At 41.2% G+C, this 11,007-nt stretch overlaps 1 protein-coding gene across 4 annotated transcripts in view; it reads left to right on the top strand.

Annotated features, from left to right (window-relative positions):
• The first annotated feature begins 2,153 nt into the window (after positions 1 to 2,153).
• Positions 2,154 to 11,007, top strand: part of Ptbp2 (polypyrimidine tract binding protein 2) — a 64,195-nt gene continuing 55,341 nt past the window's right edge. The window contains exons 1-2 of one of the 4 annotated variants that reach the window (XM_034500096.2): positions 2,154 to 2,579; positions 4,159 to 4,189. In XM_034500096.2, coding sequence (XP_034355987.1) covers positions 2,572 to 2,579; positions 4,159 to 4,189 — 39 coding nt within the window. In that variant the 5' untranslated portion in view covers positions 2,154 to 2,571. The remainder of the gene's footprint in view (positions 2,580 to 4,158; positions 4,190 to 11,007) is intronic. The other 3 variants (XM_034500093.2, XM_034500095.2, XM_034500094.2) reach the window with 3 other exon arrangements.

Genomic DNA, 11,007 nt, shown 5'->3' with positions numbered 1-11,007 from the left:
ACAAATGGCTGAAACAGAAACCTTAGGTACATGTCCAGGGGAGTCTACTTCTGTGTGCTGAGACATTAGTATCATTCCCAACTTAGAGTTTCCACCCTTATTTCTTTACTACATTTTAAAATCTGGTACTTTATGTGTCTTGCCTTGGGAACTACCTCACATATTTTCTACGAAGTGTTGACTTACATAAGCCAGCATATTGACTGTGCTGTGTGTTTGCTCTTATGCTTTATTAGAAAGAAAAACAAAGAATGTGTTTTAGTGAACATCTGACACTTGACAGAAGTAGCTCTGTTCCTCTTGACACAGATTGTCTTCCCTGAGATAAAGCAAGAACCAATTATCAGTGTTGATTGAGCCAATGTGAAGAATATGGAGAATGAGTCCTGCATTCCCATCCTCCCTTTGGGAGCATACAGATTTAATTGTTGGTTTGAAAGTATGTGAACAAAACCACAACCCATGAAAAACTATTATCAATGGAAATGATAATGGGTCCTTTATGTATCTTAAGTCAATAGTATAGATAGAAGTCAGGTGTTATAAGAAATTAGATTTTTAAAAAGAATCGACAATCCCTGAGGCAAATCAAGAATATCTGACCAGGTGGTGGCTTTTAAAAGTTCTCATAGCAACAGTGTCCATGTGGTTGTTCTTGACTGCTTTTGAAACAGGGTCAGGGACTCTCTAAGTTGCTAATGAAGAGCTCCAAACTCCGGAGACCCTTCCTCAAGTCTTAGGCCATTTCGGCCACCCAAAAATCACAAGAAACCATACCTGGATGCAGTCAGCAGAGGTTTATTAGGGGAGGAGTCGGCGGTCAAAACGACAAGCTCTTTAGCTCCAAGAGCAGGGTTTTGGCCCCGAGTGGTGGGTTAAAGGGTCTTTTATAGCATGGGGTGGGGGGAGGAAGGCATTTTCGCGCGCTTACACATGATTGGTTGTTTTACAAATTTTGAACATAGCACTGGTAAGACCAAGGGAGGGGTAACCAAGAACAGTGGAACATTTCAGAGAATCTAGCCCAAATGATCTAGAGTCATGTGAGATCACTCTGCACACTCATTCTTCTCAAAAATGTGGTTTTCACCATGCTATTGTGTCCTATCCTGCCATTTCAGATTACTATCATTACTTTTTTCCGGCTATAGGGCTATGGCCCCACCTAGGTGGTAGCATCTTTATCTGTAGTCAGGAATGCCTTCCTGCCTTGGGCGAGGCTTGGGGAATGTAATCCAGCAAGTGTCCTTCACCTGGAATGTGAAGGCCTGAACTCTTATTTTCAGTTCCGAGTTCTGTAAGGCGAAAAATCTACACATATCTCATAAAATGGCCTTTATAATTTTTCACTCTACACTTCATCCTCTGGAGTAGCTGTGGCCAGGTTCTGACCTATCATTTAAAAATAATATACAATCTACCATTTAATGAAGTGAAATTCCAGGTGGTATGGGCAAGAGGTTTCCTGAAGGAGATGTGGCAGATCTGGAAGAAGCATGGAGAACACCTGGACAGACACAGTTGGTAAGTGTTGGCGGAGGTAGTGCCGGCAATTAGCGGCCTGCCGGGAACATTTCCCCAAAGGAAACCTTGTTGAGGCTATGATACAAATACATTAAAGGAAACCAAAAAACGTGTACTATGATATTAAGACCTTGAGTCCTATGGAAAAAAAGTGATTTTGTCTCTGCCGTTTAACATTTTCATCCTCTGAAACTAATGCTAACTCAACTGTCCTCCCCAATTCCATATCCCCAAATATCGGAATACGGAATACAGGAACACTTTCTGCCACCACGCTCAGCGTGTGGCCATTCCCATGTAGGGATCTTGGAATACATGGTTTTTTTTTTTTTTTTTCCCCTAACAGATGCACAGTAATTACCAATGGGAATGAGAATCACCTTTCTTCCACTGTCCTGATTGATTTCAGGTTTGGAAGCAAACACCAATCTGATAGGCAGTCCTTATTTAGGAGGTGGTGTTATATTTTACTAAGCAATGGGTCTTGTCCAGTGGGGTAAGCTCTTTGAGGATGGACAGTTTGTAAACGTGAGCTAGGATGCAGCTAGCAAGTCTTTTCTCTAGGGCCGAGGGGGTGAAGGGTCACCGGGCTGGGCCTGGGATTGGTCTTTGTGGGTGGAGGTGATGCAGCTTGAGGCTGGAGGGCAAAGTGGAAGCGGCCTGAGAGCAGGGTTGCAGTCCGGGCCAGCCTGAGGCAAACACGGTGCAGGCTGCAGGCTGTCCCACTCGTACCGCCCACGGAAAGGAACCCAGGACGCCCAGCCAGCCACTGCAGCAGGCACGTCTCAGAGGGCGGGAGCAAGCGCGCGGGCAGGCGGAGGCAGCCAACGGCGGAGGCGCCCACTCCCCCGGTCCCTGTGCCCCGCCGCTCGTCTCCCGCCGCCGGGCGCCCGCGCGCTCGGCTCTTTCCGCCGCCGCGCGCTGCCCCGTGCGCTCCGGCACCTTCGGCAATTTCCGTCGGGCCCTGGCCGCCATTTTCTCGCCGCTTGTGTGGCTCGCTGGCTGCGTGGCTCGGTTCTTGGGAGCGAAGCTTTGTCCGGTTCGGCAATGGACGGGTAGGTACCGGAGCCCGTGAGGAGATGAGGGAGGGAGACGAGGCCGGCGGGGCCGCGGCCTGGGTCGGGGCCGGGTCGGGGAGCCAGGCTCCAGCGGCCCCTCCCAGGCCGCGCCGCCGTTACCCAACCCCCGCCCCATCACACACACCCCTCCCCGGGCTTCCCTCAGCGGCTCCGGGGACCGGCGCGAACCGCAGCCGCGGCTGGGAGGCCGGGGAGGCCTCGGGGCTTCTGTGGGGACTCGGTGCGGCCTGACTGCGGGGGATGGGGCGGGAAGCCCAGTGCGGCCCTGCCCCCTCGGGAGCCATGTCGACGCCGCGGGGAGACCCGAACCCTGGGGTGGCGGCGGCGGCGGCGGTGGCGGCGGTGGCGGCGGCGCGGGCGCGAGCGGGCCAAGCCGGGGAGGCCTGTGCGGAGCGCGAAGCCCGAGGCCCGCCATCCCCGGCCTCGCCCGAAACACCGCGGCGGGAGCGCCGAGTGGGAGCTGCGGGGAAGGGGAGGGCGCGTGGCGGCGGGAGGGAGGAGGGCACATGTCACACTCCTTTGTTTTCATCAGAGTCTGGGAGCGGGGGCGGGAGGCCATCGAAATGCCTTTACAACAACACAAAAAAAAAAATTCAAGGCTTTGGCCCACAGGGCCCAGAAATTACACCGTAAACAAAACAAAACCCCATGAAGTGTTGGAGGTAGCATCAGTCACATGGGCAAAGGCCACCAAGCCATGCAAGGCAGGGACAACAGATAATCCACACCGGGCTGTCTTCCCCACCCCCTCTACTTTGGTTAGTTTCTGGAGAACAAATGAAAAACAAAAACAAACAAACAAAAAAAAAAACCTCAAGCAAACATGAAACATGGATCAGAGTCGTCTTGCATCTTGGAGAGGCTGGGCGTGAAGATAGGATGCTGGATGAGATGAGAGCTGTGAGGAGGAAAAAAAAAAAAAAAGAGTACTAATGTCGCGCCCGTGTTAACTCCACATCTCAAACGACCCAGTTCAACTCATTGTTCAGAGACCGGGGCACCGAAAGAGACTCAGTTCACGTGAACCTTTATTAAAACGAGTGGATTTGAAGAGTCGAAAATTAAAAATTGAGTCTATTCAGTACGTTATCAGTCTAGAGTTATCTGATGTTTTAAAAGAGATAATAAAAAGGTAACAGACTTTAAAAATCATTGCCACAAATTACCTTAATGGGATATTTTCCACATGAAATGAGACTCAGACACGTTCTGAATTCTCCAGATGATTTTGCAATTCCCAGATTCTGTTTAGGTTACCAAAGAACTTGAGTTACGTTGCTGATGTTAGTATACAAGCATAATGTTTCTGGATCTTCATCTTGCTGTTAAAGGTTCTTAAAATGAACATAAACTGAAACATCTCATGTTTTAAAGTTATTTCTGAAGAAAAAAATCCAGTTAAAAGTTTAAAAAAGTATCACTAAGCATCTGTGTGTTTGTTTTCTAACTGTATTGCCAGGGTCTGGAGAACTTATGAAAGATCTTAAAAGTTTAACAGTTAAGCAGAGATCATTAAGAGAATAAGAGGTTGACACTTTTATTTTTTCCTTTACAGAATTGTCACTGAGGTTGCTGTTGGTGTGAAGGTAGGAGATGATGTTTGAAAGTAAAGTTGAATATAGTACCCTTGTAAAGAGTGGAAAATTTTAAGTTATCCTTGACAACAAAACTCAAGCATAAAATGTTTTGTTTCATTTGTAAAGTCAGAGTCTATAAACAACTGTACAGTTGGATAATGTTAATGACTATGGTATGTTAATTACTTGATAATCTGATTTTATTTCAAACCTCTTTAAGTAGTGGTAGCTTTGTTAGTTTAAGACAGTTTGACTCTTTAAGTGAGATGTGTGTGTTAGGAATGAATCATGTTGGTGTCATGACATCAAAGAAGAACACAGTTGCTTTAAGTACTTTCATCTTGAGTTACTAAAGAGCTTTCTTGTGTGTAGTAGGTTTTCACTCACTTCTTGGGTAGAAAAACTGCTCAGCCTTTACAATTGACTCCATGCCCACCATCTGGTGCTTCCTTGAAGGCATAGACCTTTTAATGTCTTGGTGCATTACAGATACTTGGTTGCAAGCCTTTCTGCCTTGTTAGAACATATTATATTCTTTGTCTTTTAACTCATGCCCAAGCCTATAATAGGATTACTTCTGTCTCTCAACCTTAATTATAAGTATAAATATAAAACCCCACAAATATAAATACCTTAGGAGAACTATAAGTGTTCCTGGTTTAGTGAGGTTGACCTTGAGTATTTTTCCTGGATCTTAAAAAATTGTGTACATGATGGTTCAGAATAGGTTGGGAGATGTTACTATGTTTTCTGTTTGATAGTGATCTAGATGTCCATGTTTTAATATTTAAGTTATTTTTTGAGTTCATATTGTGTAGAACATTTAGTTTTATTGACAGTCGTGTAGTTATCCAGATAATTTCTTTTGTGAACTATATAAAAGAATAAATGATGCAAGACACTTTGTCAAAATGAGTGAACTAATAATAACTCTGTGGTCTATCCACTACTAAGGGATAAGTTACAAAAATGAGTTAACTAATGGCTTTGTGGTCTGTTACTAGAAAACTGTATACAACTGTTCACTACTTATTCTAAAAAGTTGTTGAATATAAAAGTTTGTAAAGTTAAAATTTTTTAAATCATTTTCTATTAATACTTTTAAATGGTTAAATACTTTTGTTGGTTGCACAATTATTTATAAGCACTTATGCTTTCTTACAAGTAAATAGTTGTAAAAAAAAGTAATATTATGTGCATTTTAAAAATAATTGAAAATGTAGTATGTGTTTCTCCTTGATTCACAGTTCAGTTGCTTAGGTGTAAATGTTTTTAGTTTTTCACATTTTTAAAAATTACTGATTTGCACATTACCATACATGCCTTATTTTTTGTACAAATACATTGTGTTCTGACACATATCTTGACCTTTCCAACTTTTTATTTCATTATGACATAAATTGCCTGTATTTAAAGAATACAGTGTTTTGTGTTCTCTCTCTCTCTCTCTCTCTCTCTCTCTCTCTCACACACACACACACACACACACACACACACACATACACACACACACTTGAAGCCACTACTACAATCGAGGTAGAAGCCTGTTATTCCTAGGAATGCCCTCCTGCCCTTTGCTTTTCCTTCCCCCAGAAGCAAGTCATTTGCTGTCCCTATAGATTTGCTTGTATCTTTAGAATTTTACATAAATGGACTCAGGGAGGTCTTCTGTTCTATTATACTAAGCAGAAGTTTTTAAGTTATTTACATGTGTATCGATGTTCTTTTCCCCACTGTTTGCTTAGTATCATCATGCTATATGGTAATTAAAAATCTGTAGTGGGCATTTGTGTTTGGGGGTGTTATAAAGTTGCTATGATCACTTCTGCACGTTTTTGTGCAGACATATGCTTTTATTTCTCTTGGGGCCCATTGTTAAGAATGCCTGAATCATATGTTAGGCATATGTTTAACTAATTGAGAAACTGCAGCCTCTTTTCCACAGTGGTTGCACCGTCTTGCCACCACCAGGATATGAAAATTTCAGTTCCTCCAGAGACTTCTCAGTGCATTTTATTGTTTAGTGGGTGTGAAGTGATAATTTAATTGTGGTTTTAATTCATATTTCTGTTTGGTATCTGTTAGGAACATTTTCAGTGTGCCTTTTGCCAGTTGTTGTTCTCTTTCTCTTCCTTTTGTTTTTTTGAGACAGGGTTTTACTGGCTAGACCAAGCTAGGCTCCAGCTAGAAGTCTGCCTGTCTCTGCCTCCCAAGTGCTGAGATTAAAGTTTTACACCACCATGACTGGTATATTATAGTCAGGGTTCTTTAGAGGAAGAGAATTTATAGAATGAATCAGTGCCTACTCTATCTATCGATCTATCATATCTATCTATCTATCTATCTATCTTTCTATCAATCATCTTTATTATTGGAGTAGCTTATACACTGTTGTCATAGGATTTCTATTGCTGTTAAAATACACTTTGATAGAGGCAACTCTTATAAAGGAAAACATGTAATTGGGCCCGGCTTAAAGATTCAAAGGTTTAGTCTATTATCATGGCAGGAAGCATGGTGGCATGAAGGCAGACATAATACTGGAGAAAAAAAGAAGAGTTGTACATCTGGATTGGCAGGCAGCGGAGGGGGGGGTAGTAGGGGGATGGAGAAGGGGAGGTGGAGGGACACAGACAACACAGAGACATAGAGAGACACACATAGAGACACAGACAGACCTGGCTTGTATATTTGAAATCTTGAATCCCATCCCTAGTGACACCCTTTTCTCCAACAAGGCCACACACCCTTCTTTCAAATAATGGCATTCCCTTTGAGTCTATGAGGCCATTTTCATTCAAATGACCACAGCCTAGGTTCAGTTAGTCTAACAATGGTTGTCTCCAGACAAGAAGTGCAAGAATTCCTTAGCAGTTCAGTCTAAGAGGCTCCTGTGTCAGCTGATCCTGTGCACACCTGAGAATCCTGAAGGAGTAGGTTCTGTAATGCCAGTGAAGGAATGCCTCAGCAAGATACAAGAACTTGCCCTTGAGAATGAGGGCAAGCAGGCAAAAAGCATGTGTCCGTTCCTCTGTGTCCTTCATATAGGACGCCACTAGAAGTTAGGTCTTTTGACTTCAAGATTTCGAGATATAGGGTAGGTCTTCCTACCTCCAATGAATTAATCAATAAAAATCCCTTACAGGTATACCCTGCAGCTTGGGTTTTCATTAACTCCAGGTTTAGTCAAGTTGACAACCAAGAATAGCAATCACATGTAGTTTATTTCGTCCATGTTTCTATGATACTGGTTTACTTTTGGATTTTGTCAGGCTTCATTCTGCACATGTCCTTTATTAATCAGTAGCTTGCATAACTTTTCCATTACCTTCCGTTTTCTATACAGTACCTGTGAAGAACAGCAGTGTAAACGCCATTGTAGTTAACCTTTTCTTTTATGGATGGTTTAGTTTATTCTATTTAAGCCTTTCCTAACCTAAAGTAAAATGATTTTTTTTCTGTTTTCTAAGAGTTTTCATTCCAGTTATGCTTTTGTAGAGTGAAAAATTATAAAGGCCATTTTATGAAATATGTGTAGATTTTTTGCCTTATAGAACGCGGAACTGAAAATAAGATTTTAGGCCTTCACATTCCAGGTGAAGGACACTTGCTGGATTACGTTCCTCAAGCCTCTTCCACCTATGGTGGGAGAGGCCCAAGGCAGGAAGGCATTCCTGACTACAGATAAAGATGCTGCCACCTAGGTGGAGCTATAGCCGGAAGATAGTTAATCTGAAATAGTTGGTAGATGGCAGGATAGGACACAATAACATGGAAAAAACCCCACATTTTGGAGAAGAATGAGTGTGCAGTGATTTTCACATGACTCTAGATCATTTGGGCTAGATTCTCTGAAATGTTCCACTGTTCTTGGTTACCCCTCCCTTGGTCTTCCCAGTGCTATGTTCAAAATTTGTAAAACAACCAATCGTGTGTAAGCTCGCGAAAATGCAACCATTCATGTGTAAAATGCCTTCCTCCCCCCACCCCATGCTATAAAAGACCCTTTAACCCACCATTGGGGCCAAAACCCTGCTCTTGGAGCTAAAGAGCTTGTCGTTTTGACCACCAGCTTACTTCTCTAATAAAGCCTCTGCTGATTGCATCCAGGTATGGTTTCTTGTGATCTTTGGGTGGTCACGATTTCCGGAGGCTTGAGGAAGGGTCTCCCGAGTATGGGGGTCTTCATTTTCCATTTTATTTCATTAATACTTAAGTCTCTTCTCCATTTGGGATTAAATTTTTTTTCAGAACCTCTCCATTTTGTTACATTAACATACACACGCACGCACACATGCACACCCCAAAAACCTAGAAGGAAATGGGGGAAAGATAGTGAAAGCAATATAGAGGAAGACTACAGTATGAGAAGCAGGAAGAAGAGACAAAAGTCAAGAGTCCCACAAAACAGAGGTTGAGAACATGGATTGAAAATTTTTATTTTAGATATGGACATCAGTTTTTCTAGCAATATTTGCTAAAAAAATGTTTTCATTAATTAGTCATGTGGCTTTGTCAAAAATAAGTTGCCTTAAAAAACTTGCCTATATATGATTTTATGCCTATGTTCTTTCCTGTGGACTGGTTTTTATCTGCCTGGATGTCACAAGCATAGTGTTTTAGGCATTAGTTACATACTAACTCTTGAAATAAGTTGCCTTGTTCTGCCAACTTCGTTTTACAGAGTTGTTTGGGCCCTTCTGAGCCACAGAAAGCATACTGCAATCTTACTGGATTTGGCTTGAATTGGTGAAGCAATTTGAAGAAAACTGACAATATTGAATTTTCCTATTAATGACAAAATAAAGTTTATTTCTTCATATAGGTCTTTAAATTTTTGAGCATTGGTCTTTAAGATTTCACTGTAAAGTTTTATATATTTTTTGTTTTATGTTGAATTCATCCCTCAGTATCTACAGCTTCTGTAGTTTTTTAAGAGTTCAGTTTCAATTGTTTGGGGCAAGAGTTTAGAAATACGATGTGTGCATGTTCTTGTATTCTGTACTTTTGCCAAATTCAGTTTGTAAATCTGATAATGTTTGTTTCAGAGTCTAACAATTTTCACGTTTGCCATTAATGACTAGCTGTTTGGTTGCCATTTTTGTCTTGTCTGTGACTCTTAGTAAGTATTAAGTTGAATGGAAGTGGTAAGAGTAGCCAGTTTTACCTTGTTCTTCCATTTAGGGTGGCTAGTCTAACTTCCTTATTCATGAATTTAAGTTCTACAAATCATCAGTAAAGAAGGAATGACATTTTAAAATGAAGCTCTGTAGGTCTTGGGTTTGTTTTCCCTGTGGGGAAGTTTGTTTGTGTCTCCCTTCCTCCTCCTTTTTTTTTTTTTTTTTGGGATTTGGAAATAGGATCTTACTGTTAGTTTTTTCCAGCCTAAAACTCTATGTAGATGAAGCCTACCTTGAAGTCTCAGGTCTGCCCGCCTGGGAAGCTAGCTGCCATTACAGTTGTGTGCCCTTGCTCTCAGTCCTTCTCCATACTTTTCATAATTTAGAACCTGCAGTCACTTGAGCACTTTGCTTTCTTACACTGATTATTCCTGTTTTGTTTTAATTGTTGATTCATATTGTAAATGTTCTCACTCAGCTTTATGAAGTTTTCTGTCAATTTTTTGTCTTCTTCATTGATTCTTTTTCCTTCTGTCTTTGCCTCATGTGAATTTATACTTTTCCTTTATTAAAATTAACTTATTAATTTGAGGCACTCTGTGTAGCTCTGTCTCAGAACTCATCATGTAGACCTGGCTGACCTAGAGCTTACAGTTGTGCTCCCCCCTTCCCCCACCCGACAAGTGCTATGAGCTAGGATTAAAGGTGCAATCTTGTTTCTATCAGTTGGTTTGTGGTTTTACTTGCGTCTCTGTTGTTGTGATAAATACCAAGACTGAAAAAGTATCTTGGGGAAGAAAGGTTTACTTATTTGGCTTACAAGTTAGTCCGTTATACTGGGAAACCAGAATAGAAGCTAAAGGCAGGAACAGAAGCAGAGACCATGCAGGGGTCTGGATTTCCATGGCTTGCTCTCTTAGCTTTCTTAAACATCATGGGATCATCTTTCCAGAGGTAGCACCATCCACAGTGAACTGGGCCCTTCTGTCAATCATCAACAAAAAAGCCCCATAGAGTTGCTCCTAGGCCAGTCTGATGGAGACAGTTCCTCAGCTTAAGTTCCTTTTCCTGGATTTCTTCTCTAGTTTATGTCAGATTGACAAAACCTAAGCACACACAAAGCTTTTTTGATACAGGGTTTAGCTATTATACCCTCTTAGTGGTGCTTCTATGGCATTTTCTAAGTCTTGACTATGAATCATTGAATATGCTGTCTTATGTTTTTTGTTTGTTCCTATTTAATACAGCACCTTTTGATGCAGACTTGTAAATATGGCCAGATTTGTAGCAGTTGGGTTTTTTTTTTGTTTGTTTGTTTTTGGTTTTTTTTGTTTACTAAAAATCAAGATCTGTTTATAAGATTCTGTTATAAATGGGAATCCTGTTGTTAAAAGTAGCTTGCTTTCTTACCACATTGGATTCTGCTCTAAAAATAACACAAATCCGTAACTCACCATTTAAGTTGTACTATATGACTATTGAATTCTTCATTATTGTTTTTCTTTAATGAGTAATTAAGTAATACTAAACATATCTTTTTTTGGTAATAGTTGAATGTAACTTTTTAAAAAAAATAGGTATGTGTTTTAAAAAGTTGGTTTTGTTTTGTTGGTTTTCTCTCTTTTTTAGATTTTTATTAAAATCCTTTTTAAGTGCTATAGCATGTACTTTGTGCTAGAGGTTTTTTCTAAAAATTTCAAATTTTAT

The sequence above is a fragment of the Arvicanthis niloticus genome, chromosome 4 (assembly GCF_011762505.2).
Source record: "Arvicanthis niloticus isolate mArvNil1 chromosome 4, mArvNil1.pat.X, whole genome shotgun sequence".
NCBI classification, from domain to species: domain Eukaryota; kingdom Metazoa; phylum Chordata; class Mammalia; order Rodentia; family Muridae; genus Arvicanthis; species Arvicanthis niloticus.
The sequence above is the reverse complement of the archived record's forward strand: the minus strand, read 5'-3'. Positions and strand labels throughout refer to the sequence as shown.